Source organism: Jaculus jaculus, chromosome 1 (assembly GCF_020740685.1).
Source record: "Jaculus jaculus isolate mJacJac1 chromosome 1, mJacJac1.mat.Y.cur, whole genome shotgun sequence".
Lineage (NCBI taxonomy): Eukaryota > Metazoa > Chordata > Mammalia > Rodentia > Dipodidae > Jaculus > Jaculus jaculus.
Window position 1 is genome coordinate 291,080,721 of NC_059102.1, and position 12,723 is coordinate 291,093,443.

The 12,723-nt window shown below is 40.4% G+C and overlaps 1 protein-coding gene across 1 annotated transcript; it reads left to right on the forward strand.

The window, feature by feature from the left end:
• Positions 1-549: 549 nt before the first annotated feature.
• Ptgs2 (prostaglandin-endoperoxide synthase 2) lies at positions 550-6,068 on the forward strand. Its single transcript, XM_045143519.1, has 10 exons — positions 550-724; positions 1,116-1,232; positions 1,326-1,469; positions 2,132-2,275; positions 2,928-3,109; positions 3,705-3,788; positions 3,907-4,153; positions 4,457-4,743; positions 5,367-5,514; positions 5,659-6,068. Exons 1-10 carry the CDS (start codon positions 550-552, stop codon positions 6,066-6,068), a joined length of 1,938 nt encoding a protein of 645 aa, XP_044999454.1.
• Positions 6,069-12,723: the final 6,655 nt, after the last annotated feature.

Consider the following 12,723-nt stretch of genomic DNA (forward strand, 5'->3'; position numbering starts at 1 on the left):
CCCTCCACCGGCTAACACCGAGATAAGAAGGTGCGTGCGCGCTCGCCCCACGCAGCAGCCCGGGGAGGTCTCCCGTGCCCCTCGGGCGGCTCCCGGGAGAGCGCAGCCAGCCGGGCGCGCGGGGCCGGGGCTCGGGGTGGCCCGAGAGCCCGAGCCGGGCCGCGAACCCGGCGCCGGGCGGGGAGGGAGAGGGATGCGCGCGGCGCCGGGGACCCTGCGCCCCGCAGCACCTCGGGGCGGCCGACGGCGGCTTCCCGGGCTTCCGATGTTCTCATTTGCGTGGGTCCAGTCCTGCCCCCCGCCGGGCTTACGCAACTCCGAAGTGGAGAGGGGAAAAAGTTGCAGGGGGTGGGGGTGGGGGTGAGGGCCAGGGAGGCGGAAAGAAACAGTCACGTAGTCACGTGGGCCTGCTTTTCAGGCATAAAAGGAAGGTTCTCCCCGTTAGCCGGCAGTTGTCAAAGCGCTCGCTCGCTCGCTTTCACACGCACCGCACGCCCGGAGCCAGTGGAAGGAACGCCGCGCCCGCCCGCCCGCCGCCCGCCCGCCGCGATGCTCGTCCGCGCTCTGCTGCTCTGCGCCGCGCTGGCGCTCGGCCACGCAGGTGAGTCCCGCCGCCCGCACCCCGCCGCCCGCACCCCGCCGCCCGCACCCCGCCGCCCGCACCCCGCTCCCCGCTCGCTGCGCCCGCCGCGGACGGCCCGCTTCGCCTGTCCCAACCCGAACTGCCCGTGGTGATGCTGAAGGAGGGCTCTGATCAACATATGGGAAATGTATTGTTACGGAATAGGACTCATGGATTATTATTTTCCCTCTCAATTTTGACTAATGGGCTAGATCCTTTTTTTTTTTTTTACTTTGAATGTGCTACTTAATCCTTCTTATTTGGAACAACTAAGAAGTTACTGTGAAATGTTAGTAATGTGAATTATGACTCTGGGAATTGTTACACTTATTTACAAAAATAAATTGCTATTGTACATGGCAACCATGTGGTAAGGCAGACTTAGGATTTTTTTTTTCAGTGATCACCTGTATATTTTTTGAATTTATTAAACAACTCAATCGCTAAGACAAAAACACCAACGAATGATTTATTTGCCTGCCTTTTATTGTAGTGAATCCATGCTGTTCCAACCCATGCCAAAACCGAGGTGAATGCATGAGTGTAGGATTTGACAAGTATAAGTGCGATTGTACCCGGACAGGATTCTATGGTGAAAACTGTTCAACGCGTAAGTTCCTTGGGTTTCCCCGTCTGGAATGGGGCCATTTGGAGTTGCCCTCACTTCTCCCTAATTTCTCTCTCATTTTCTCTTAACCTGCAGCTGAGTTTCTGACAAGAATAAAGTTACTGCTGAAGCCCACCCCAAACACAGTGCACTACATTCTTACGCATTTCAAGGGAGTCTGGAACATTATCAATAACATTCCTTTCCTGCGAAATTCAATCATGAGCTACGTGTTGATGTGTAAGTACAAATCTCTCCGGTCTTATTTCCTCAGTAAATAAATAAATAAATAAATAAGTAAATGCATTAAAAGATTGAACATTGCTAACACTATCCCAGAGAATTATTTTAACCTCTTCAGTATGACTTTAAATGGATATTTTTTTCAATTTTCCTTCCTTCCTTCCTTTCTTTTTTCTTTTTTCTTCTTCTTTCTTTTTTTTTTTTTTGTTTGGGTTTTCGAGGTGTAGGAGCTCGCTGTGGCCCAGGCTGACCTGGAATTCACTATGTAGTCAAAGGGTGGCCTTGAACTCACTGCAATCCTGCTACCCCTGCTTTTATTAAAGGCGTGTGCCACCATCCATGCCTGGCCAATTTTCCTTCTTTCTGAAAAGCTAAAAATGGTAACACGTAGTCCCATTGTCAGATTTTCACCCACAATCTGCGAATCTCAAAACTCTACTCTTCCAGCCAATTGCTGGAGGAAGTATGATCTTATTCTAGAGCATAATGACCTGTGTAAAGCTTGTATATTTTATTGAGAATGTATTTTCGTTGTTGGTAAAACATATCTTTGCTGAAATTAAATCTAGTCTTGGTGTCACTTTGCTCATTTTGCAATGTGAATGAACACTGACTTGTTTGGAATATGAAAACTAATCAATTTTTCTTGAAAATTTCAGCCAGATCACATTTGATTGATAGTCCGCCAACTTATAATGCACACTATGACTACAAAAACTGGGAAGCCTTCTCTAATATCTCCTACTATACCAGATCCCTTCCTCCTGTAGCTGATGACTGCCCCACTCCAATGGGTGTGAAAGGTGAGAGAGAACTGATTAGAGATATATGAATTGCATTAAGGGTTGTGTGACTGCCTAGAAAATTGGATCTTAAACTGCCATTTATGTGTTAAAACAGTGCAATTTTCCTTTATTATGATTATCCAAAGTCTTTTTAAAGTGCTACATTATATTTTAATATAAAGTTCTAAACTAAATTAATGCTATATTAATTAAGTATATTTATTCTGTGTGTGTCTACTCTCATATCAGGGTCTCTTGTGGCTGCAAACAAATATTTGAGCCACTTTGGGTTTGGTTTTACATGTGTACTGGGGAATTAAACCTAGGCCATAAGGCTTTGCAAACAAGTGCCTCTAATTTCTGAGCCATCTCTCCAGCCCCATATAAAATTATTTAATAAATTGTTCCCCAATATCTTAGATCATTTTTCCCCTTTACACTGGATGTGATGGCTCATGCTTGTAATTTCAGCACTAGGGAGGCTGAGTTAGGAGAATCACCCTAAGTTTGAGGACAGCCTGAGCTACCAAGTGAGACCCAATCTCAAAGCCAAACAAAGCAACTTTCATTTATGTTTTACAAAAGGCAAATGTCCACATCTATGTGAACTCTCTGTCATGAAATATTGAGATGTAGGGATATTTTTTACTTAACCTTTCTTGTGTTTTAGGAAAGAAGGAGCTTCCTGATTCCAAAGAGGTTCTGGAAAAGGTTCTCCTGAGAAGGAAGTTCATCCCTGACCCTCAAGGCACAAACATGATGTTTGCCTTCTTCGCCCAGCACTTCACTCATCAGTTCTTCAAAACAGACCATAAACGAGGGCCTGCATTCACCAAGGGACTGGGTCATGGGGTAAGCTCCAGCAAATCTTAACGAGATGTTAACATCTCTGCCACACCAAACAGTTCATACTCACTGAAAAAATTACCATGACTATAAAAAACACAATAGAATTTTCCATAGTTATTTACTGGCTTAGTAAAAAGAAACACACGCATAGATGGAAATATTTTTATTCTTTGTAAGTTTTCCTTTTTTTTTTTTTTTTTTTTTTGAGGTAGGATCTTGATCTAGCTCAGGCTGACCTGGAATTCACTGTGGAGTCTTAGGGTGGCCTTGAACTCACAGTGAACCTCCTACCTCTGCCTCCCAGGTGCTGGGGTTAAAGGCATGTGCCACCATGCCCAACTTCCTTACATTTATAGTTTAACTTTTTGGTGCTACAAAATGTTTTGTCTTCCAAAACATCTTTATAATATGATCATGGTGTTTTATGAAATATTTAAGGTCCATATAGGATACTAATACTGTATAATCAAAGAAACAAATAGACTTGTGGCTGAGGCAAAAATCATTTGCTGAAAATGTTTTAATGAAGTTATAACATGCAAAATTGATAATAAATGATACTAAGACATTCACAAATGAAATTTTCTGAATTTTCTAGGTGGACTTAAGCCACATTTATGGTGACACTCTAGATAGACAACATAAACTGCGCCTTTTCAAGGATGGAAAATTGAAATATCAGGTATGCTACCTGCCTTTTAAGCCTTAGTTATTTCTCAGTGTTATACCTAGATTTTAAAATTGTTAGAGATAAGGATTTGTCCTTTAATGCTGTTATTTATGTTATGGTTGTGGTTTAGGTTATTGATGGAGAGGTGTACCCACCTACAGTCAGAGACACTCAGGTGGAAATGATTTACCCTCCTCACACCCCTGATCACCTGCGGTTTGCTGTGGGGCATGAGGTCTTTGGTCTGGTGCCTGGCCTGATGATGTACGCCACGATCTGGCTGCGGGAACACAACAGAGTGTGTGACGTGCTGAGACAGGAACACCCAGAGTGGAATGATGAGCGGCTCTTCCAGACCAGCAGGCTCATTCTGATAGGTGAGCAAGGAGAGAAAGTAACGGAAATGGATCCCCTTGGCCAGTGGAGTGGGGCAGGGGATTCATTTGTAACTATGTGATGCCTTGAGTCATTCTAAGGGAACATTTATTGTGGATGAAAACCCGTATTTAAATTCATCCAGTTGCTGAGCATGAGAAGTTACATGAGTCCCTTTTGTTTTGAGATTAGCAAGGGAAAAATAAATAGAAATGATGCAACAGCAAAAGAACTGATATGTCAGCTGCTTGAAAGCTTGTGATCAAAAAAGCTAAGAGTTATACTTCTTTCTTTCGTGCCAATAGGAGAGACCATCAAGATTGTGATTGAAGACTATGTCCAGCACTTGAGTGGTTATCACTTCAAACTAAAGTTTGACCCAGAGCTGCTCTTCAACAAACAGTTCCAGTACCAGAACCGGATCGCTGCTGAGTTCAACACCCTTTATCACTGGCACCCCCTGCTGCCTGACACCTTTCACATTGAAGACCAGGAGTACAACTTTAAACAGTTTCTCTACAACAACTCCATACTGGTCGAGCATGGACTGACCCACTTCATCGAGTCATTCACCAAGCAGTCCGCGGGCAGGGTGAGCATCACTCCCAAAAGACGGACAAGCAAATGCCAAGGCTTGCCCAGTTTAGAATGTCCGCCACATAGATGACTTTTTCTCTAAAAGAGTAGAATTATCTTACTGGAAAAGGTAGTCTCTTGACATAAGCAATCTGGACATCTTTTGAAAAGTCTATAGTTTTAGCTGACAACCAGCAGTCCAGCAAATAGTAATATGTACCTATACTTCAAAAAAAATTTGAGAGAGAAAGAGGTATATTGAGACAGACAGACAGAGAGAAAGTACTAAAAAGAAAGAGGGAGGGAGAGAATAGGTACACCAGGGCCTCCTGCCACAGCAAATGAACTCCAGATGCATGTGCCACTTTGTATCTGGCTTTATGTGGGCATCTGGCTTTACCTGGGTCCATTAGGCTTTGCAGGTAAGTGCCGTAACCACTGAGCCATCTTTCCGGTCCCACATCTATAATTAAAGACTAAGTTAGTCCTAGTTCCATGGAAGCACAAGTCCTATGAAATGGATGCAAGCATCTTCCCATGACTTTGTCTCTTACCTTCCTTGCACCTAAATAATGCTTTTTAAAATAACAGTAAATATGCCTAAAAATCTTAGTTTACAGCTTAACTCATTTTCCTCAGGTTGCTGGTGGCAGAAATGTTCCGCTTGCAGTACAAACAGTGGCAAAGGCATCCATTGACCAGAGCAGACAGATGAGATACCAGTCTCTTAATGAGTACCGCAAGCGCTTCTCCCTGAAGCCCTATGAATCATTTGAGGAACTTACAGGTAAGAAACAGCTTCTGAACTTCTTACAAGAATCAAAGGTCAGTTGGGAACACAGAATTTGAGAACAGATAGGGTGACAGGATGAACTGATTTCTATTTCGTGAAAGTCTTATGTGCACTGTATCTCTACCTTCACCCTCCCAGGAGAGAAGGAAATGGCTGCAGAGCTGGAAGCCCTCTATGGGGACATTGATGCAATGGAGCTATATCCTGCCCTTCTGGTAGAAAAGCCTCGTCCTGACGCTATCTTCGGGGAGACCATGGTAGAACTTGGAGCGCCATTCTCCTTGAAAGGACTTATGGGTAATCCCATATGTTCTCCTCAATACTGGAAGCCAAGCACTTTTGGAGGAGAAGTGGGTTTTGAAATCATCAACACAGCCTCCATTCAGTCTCTCATCTGCAATAACGTGAAGGACTGTCCCTTTACGGCCTTCAGTGTTCAAGAGCCCCAGCCGGCCAAAGCTGTCACCATTAATGCAAGTTCTTCCCACTCCAGGCTAGATGACATCAACCCCACAGTGCTACTTAAAAGGCGCTCAACCGAACTGTAAAAGTTTATTGATCATATTTATTTATTTATATGAACAATTTCTTTTAATTTAATTATTTAATATTTATAGTAAATGCCTTCTGTTACTTAACATCTTCTATCACAGAAGGCAGTTTTCTGGAAGATGCCATATTTGTGAAGACTTCTGTGTCACCACTTTAAAATGTATTGTTTTCAAGTTAAAGGGAAGACAGCTTTTATTCTTTTTCAAAAGCCAGCGGAAAGTGAGTCTGACACTTCTTACTTGAATTTCAATGCATATCATGTTTTAATAAGAGTAAAAGCAAAGATTTAAATGCTATTGTAAGATGGACAATGCTGCAAGTATCTACAGGGTTCCTGTTTTCATTATGTTTCCTATGCTACATGAGAAGCAGCTAAGGTGGAATTTCAAAAGAAATTCTGGACATCTATATGCCACCAAAAAGAAAAGGTACAAGTGCATTTTAAATGATAAAAGCCAAATCACTCCATCTTTAAAAACTGTCTTGAAACAAAAATTTGAAATTTCTAAATTCACAGTTTAACATTACTTTTGAAAACTTTTATTTTGTAGACTATGGTTATAAAACTTGTACCCATATATAAAAAAGTGATCATCAAGTCTTTTAAGTTAGAAATTATACTATAATTTCTGGTTAAAAGATTTTGTATCAGAGATTGATTTTTTTTCAGTAGGGGTAAACATCTATTTACTGTGACTATTACAACTCCCTTTTAAATCAAAATACCAATGTGTTAAGGTGATGGACCACTGTAGTTCTATCTTATATTTTCTATAAAGGGTTTGTTTCTATGAATAAGCAAAACCTATTATTGCAGCTAAAGATTTTACAAATAAAACACGAAGAGCAAAGAAGGATTCTAAATTAAAGATGAAACTTGGATTTAAACATTTGAAGGCAACTTTCTTACCCTGTCTACTATGGGTGGGCCTGCTACTAAACAGATTTTGCTGTGAGGTTAATGATTTACCAAGAAGACTTGAGAGTAAACTATTTTCTTTGATTTTTTTTTCTCTTGTACAATGTGGTTGGGTGGTCCATATCACAATGCAAAAGGTTTCAGTACTGTCATATAAGCCTCTTCCAAATGTTTAAATCCATGTCATATTAATTTCATCTGGATCTAAATAAGCAAATCTCAATAAGTGAATCAAGCCTGGCTACTGACATGCTACTGTTAGTTTTCTCTTCTAGCCATTTTGCTAGAGAAAATCTATTGCTCAATTTCCCTTTGGATTCATTTTTCTGATTTTATGATCAGAGCTCTTCTGTCTTTGAACTCTGCTAATATTTTGTACTTGAATTTTTACACATTCATGTAAACCTCAGCACAGGACTACTACTTACCTCCTCTTTGGAGGAATAAACTTATTTTAAGTGAAAGGCAAAAATTTTTATTTATAATTAATTTTACCTATTAATACTCAAGGACTCTATAAAGAGATAGTGCCTTAGAAAGAACTGTAGGAGATTCCTCAGTATAAGAAAGTTAAGTTAGTGTTCTGATGAATGCCTTTCCATATTTAAAAACAAAACCAATTAGTGAGTAGTTCTGGGCAATAATAATAAATATAAAATAATAATGGTGACAATTTTCTACATCTCATTGTCAACTGAGGTACTGTATATTACTTAATTTATTGAAATAATTATTTATGTCTTTTGGACATTATTGTTATAAACTATGTTTAAGCCTACAATTGTTGATTTTTCATTATGTCAAAATCAATGTTTGTGATTACCTCTATGAATGATGATGTAAACAATTAAAGGAGATTATTAGTTTGTTTCATGAGGAAAATTTTAAGAGACTGATATGGTATAGTGAGATGTGTAAGGTTAGAATGAATGTTTTTATACTTTACCTCTGTGCCAGACCACAGAGAACACTGTCTTGTTTAATTTTTTTAAAATTTATTTTATTTGAGACAGTAAGAGAGAAAGAGAGAATGGGCACACCAGGGCCTCTAGCCACTGTAAACAAACCCCAGATGCATGTGCTACCTTGTGCATCTGGTTTATGTGGGACCTGGAGAATCAAACCTGGTTCCTTAGACTTCACAGGCAAGTACCTTAAATGGCTGACATCTTTCCAGCCCAACACTGTCTCATTGACCTGAACATGCCACAATGATGACTTTTATTAAACTCATTTTTGTAGGACTTGTGGATGCTTAATTCATTAAGACTTAACTTATTGAGAAAATGTCCTGTGTAAAACACTAGGAATATTTTGTAAATAACACAAAAACGTGTGCCTTAGGAAGAGAAAGAAAGGACAAACCAATTTGATTAAAGGGAAATTGCTCAGGAAAACATTTCACATTTTATACTAAAAGGTTTAAGATTAAGAAATAGTCAATATTCAGAAAGATTGTATAAAAAAATGTTAACCATATGTTGCTAAACAGACCGAGTTGGTTGAACCTGCTGACTGAGCCTGGAAATTCAGGCTGTGTTCGTGAATGTTTCAGTGCCTCAGACAAATGTGTATTTAAGTTAACTTATGTAAAATACAAGTCTTGAAACAAATGGTTGTTTATTTTTATACTATTTCAGAATCTTCTGAAAATAAATTTTGACTATTTATGTCTTTGTGTAGCTTCTTTTATTCTGAAACATGGCGCTCAATAAGTAAGCTAGTATCTCATTCACTTCCAAAGTTAAGCTGGAGAGGGAATGTAGCTTATGGGGAAAGTGCTTACCTGGCACGTGTAAGGTGCCATGTCCTCAGCACTGAAGGGGAAAGCCTGGACCCCTCAGTGTATGGAGTGCTTCTGTCCTCAGTCCTGGGGAAGCTCCAAAGAATCACTACGTATGAACTATTTGCTGAAAAAAAAAAAAAAATCATGGAAATATGGGCTGTGTGCTCTAGGATATAACAGCTTTTCATTGCCTGACCCCCTGGCTCTGACGTTCTTCCTGCCCACTCTCCTACAATGTTCAGAGCCTTAAAGGCTGAGATAGAAATGTCTCAGGGCAAAGAGATGGCTCAAATATTTTATAAAGGCATTTGCAAAGCCCGACAGCGTGGGTTCAATTCCGCAGCACCTGTGTAAAGCCAGATGCACAAGATGGCACATGTATCTCGAGTTCATTTGCAGTGGCAAAAGGTCCTGGCATGCCCATATTCATTTATTGTTTCTTCTTACAAATAAGATAGCCTTTAAAGAAGAAATGTCTCATTTAGCTGTGAGCTCTCAGCCTCATTATGAGCATTTTGATAAAGTTTGAGTCTCCTTAGTTATTTGCAAAAAGAAGCTTCTCTGGTCAAGGGTGAGAAGAGCAGCATTAGTATTCTGCTATGCCCCGCACAGTGTTCCCTGAGCCCTGGCAGGTGTGAAAGATGTCTCACCAGTGTAGAGCACTCAACTGTTGATGAGTCTTGAGTCTCAGCAGTCATGAGCATCTGCAAAAGGAAGGTTCTCTGACCGAGGCTGAGAACAGCACTTAAACAGGAATAAGCAGAAATATTTAAAAGATAATTTGATCATAATATACCCATTTAGCCAAATACCAGTCATAGCTTCCTTTTGGGGTCTATGACTATCCAAGCCACTGGCTTTTGATTAGGTTTTCAATACCAAGCATGAATTCCCTCTTATGGAGCAGGCCTCTCATCCAACCAGAGAGTAGTTGGCTATCTCCATAACTGACATGCCACTATTGCACTAGTGGGCACAACTTCTTTGTTTTGTTTGAGGTAGGGTTTCACTCTTGCCCAGGCTGACTGGAATTCATTATGCAGTCTCAGGGTGACTCCCCACATCTGCCTCCTGAGTGCTGGGGTTAAAGGGGTGCGCCACCACACCTAGCTCCGACTATTGATGACTTTTCTCTCCAGCAGCCTGTGTGGCACTTTCCAGCACAATAATGGAAAGAAAAGCCAGGGTGGAGGAGACTTTCAGCTTGATTTCTCAGTGTCCTACAACCAAAGCATGTGGTATTTTCAGCAATATTTCTGGTGGGCAACCAACACATTGACAATGGCCAGTCATCTGAACCTACATATGAGAGGAACATGTCACATTTGTGTTTCTGAGCCTGAGTTACCTCACTCAGTATCACGTCACATGATCATCTCAATAGATGTAGGCATTTGACAAAATCCATTTTTTTTTTTTTTTTTTGAGGTAGTGTCTCACTCCACCTCAGGTTGGCCTGGAATTCACTAGGTAGTCTCAGGGTGGCCTCAAACTCATAGCAATACTCCTACCTCTGCCTCCCAAATGCTGGGATTAAAAGTATGTGCCACCATGCCCAGCCTAAACTCCAATATTCTTTCATGATAAAACTCATCAGGTTTCCCACTCCTGGCACTGGCATTTTCTTGTAACAAGTTATGGCTTCTGGGCATAGCATCCATTCCCATAGGGTACTTCTGCCAAAAATGTCTTTTTAAATTATACTTTAAAATTAGCTGACAAGGGGCTGGAAGTTGGCTTAGCGGGTAAGCGCTTGCCTGTGAAGCCTAAGTACCCCAGTTCAAGGCTCCTTTCCCAGGACCCACATTAGCCAGATTCACAAGGGGGTGCATGCGTCTGGAGTTCCTTTGCAGTGGCTGGAGGCCCTGGTGTGCCCATTCTTGCTCTCTCCCTCTCCCTCTCTCTCTCTCTCTCTCTCTCTCTCTCTGCCTCTTTATTTCTCTGTCTATTGCTCTCAAATAAGTAAATAAAAATAAACCAAAAAAAGTTTTTAAAAAACTTAGCTGACAAGTTTCCATATGGCTTATTTAGAACATTTTTAGTTCTGTGAGACCCCATTCCTACTCCTGTCTCTCTTCTGTCCCTTCTCTTCCGACTGCCTGGACTCTTCCATCCACAGGACATCTTGTTTACGTCTCTACTATCCCTTCCCCTAAGCCCAGCACTTTCCTCTCCCCTCATGGTCTCTTTCTAGCTTCCTGGGCTTTACTACCGACTCTTATTCTAACTTACACACAATTCTAAAACTCCAGGCTTAGAACCTACATATGAGAGGGAACATGTAACATTTGTGTTTCTGAGCCTGAGTTACCTCACTCAGTATTACATCACATGATCATCTCAATAGATGAGGACAAAATCCAATATTCTTTCATGATAAAAATGATGGAGAGACTGGGGATGAAGGGAACATATCTCAAGATAATAAAGCCTATATCTAACAAGTCTATAGCCAACATAGTGATAAATGAAGAAAATCCTGAAGCAATTTCACTAAGATCTGGAAAAATATGAATGGCCACTTCTCAGGTGCTAGTTTTAACTTGTTTTCTGGTTTTATTATTTATTTATTTTGGTTTTTCGAGATAGGGTCTCTCTGTAACCCAGGCCAACCTGGAATTCACTATGTAGTCTCAGGGTGGCCTCGAACTCATGGTGATCCTCCTACCTCTGCCTCCTGAGTGCTGGGATTAAAGGCATGTGCCACCATGCCCGGATTTCTTTATTCTTTCTTTCTTTCTTTTTTTCTTTTTTCTTTTTTTTTTTCTTTTTGGTTTTTCAATGATTTATTTATTTATTAGAGGCAGAGAGGGACAGAGAGAGAGAGAGAAAGTGAGAATGGACATGCCAGGGTCTCCAGCCACTGCAAATGAACTCCAGATACATGTGCCACCATGTGCATCTGGCTTATGTGGGACCTGGAGAATTGAGCCTGGGTCCTTAGGCTTTGCAGGCAAGCATCTTAACCAAGAAGCCATCTCTCCAGCCCTCAGCTGCTATTTAATATAGTACTTGACATTTTAGCCAGAGTGATTAAACAAGAGAAAAAAATAAAAGGTATATAGGCAGGAAAGGAAGAAGTTAAACTACATTATTTGTAGATGATACGAATATATATCCATCCCCAAAGACTCCCAGAAAACTCCTAGAGCTGATAAAATACTTTAAGCAAAGTGCATGATAAATAATTAACACACAAAAGTCAGTAGACTTCTTATATACCAATGGCAAACATATTGAAAAGTATATCATGAAAATAGTTTCATTCACAATAGCCTCAAAAATTAAAATATCTCAGAATATCTCTAACCAATGAAGTGAAGGACCTATACAATGGAACTTTAAAATACTGGAGAAAGATATTGAAGAAGACACCAAAAGATAGAAATACCTCCCATCCTCATAAATTGGGAAAATTCATATAATGATAATGGCCATCCCACCAAAAGAAATATACAGATTCAATGTAATTACAATCAAAATTCCAGCACCATTCTTTATAGAAACAAAAAAATCTAAAAATCAATATGGAAGCACAAAAAGACCTAAAATAGCCAAAAATATCTTCAATAAAAAATATATTGCTAGGATCACCCATATGTGATTTCAAGTTATTATACAGAGGCATAGTTATGAACAACACAGCATGGTACTGGCACAAAACAGACATATTGATCATTGTAATAGAATAGATGATCTAGATATGCATCCATGTAACTACAGCCACCTAATTTTTTGGCAAAGAGGCCAAAAATACATTGGAGAAAAGACAGCATTTTCAACAGATGGTTCTAGAAAAAGTGGGCATCTACAAATACAAGAAAGATTTAGACCCTTACCTCTCACCTTGCAAAAAGAAAAGAAAAATTATAGTTTTTAAGCAAAATCTTTTTCTTTATCCTCCATATCTGATCCAGGAGCAATCCTCTTGATGACATCCCACAAA

Coding starts and splice junctions, on each gene's coding strand:
- Ptgs2 (XM_045143519.1), top strand. CDS start 550: ATGCTCGTCCGCGCTCTGCTGCTCTGCGCCGCGCTGGCGCTCGGCCAC. Junction 725..1,115: donor CGCCTGTCCCAACCCGAACT/GCCCGTGGTGAT, acceptor CTTTTATTGTAG/TGAATCCATGCTGTTCCAAC. Junction 5,515..5,658: donor ATCATTTGAGGAACTTACAG/GTAAGAAACAGC, acceptor TCACCCTCCCAG/GAGAGAAGGAAATGGCTGCA.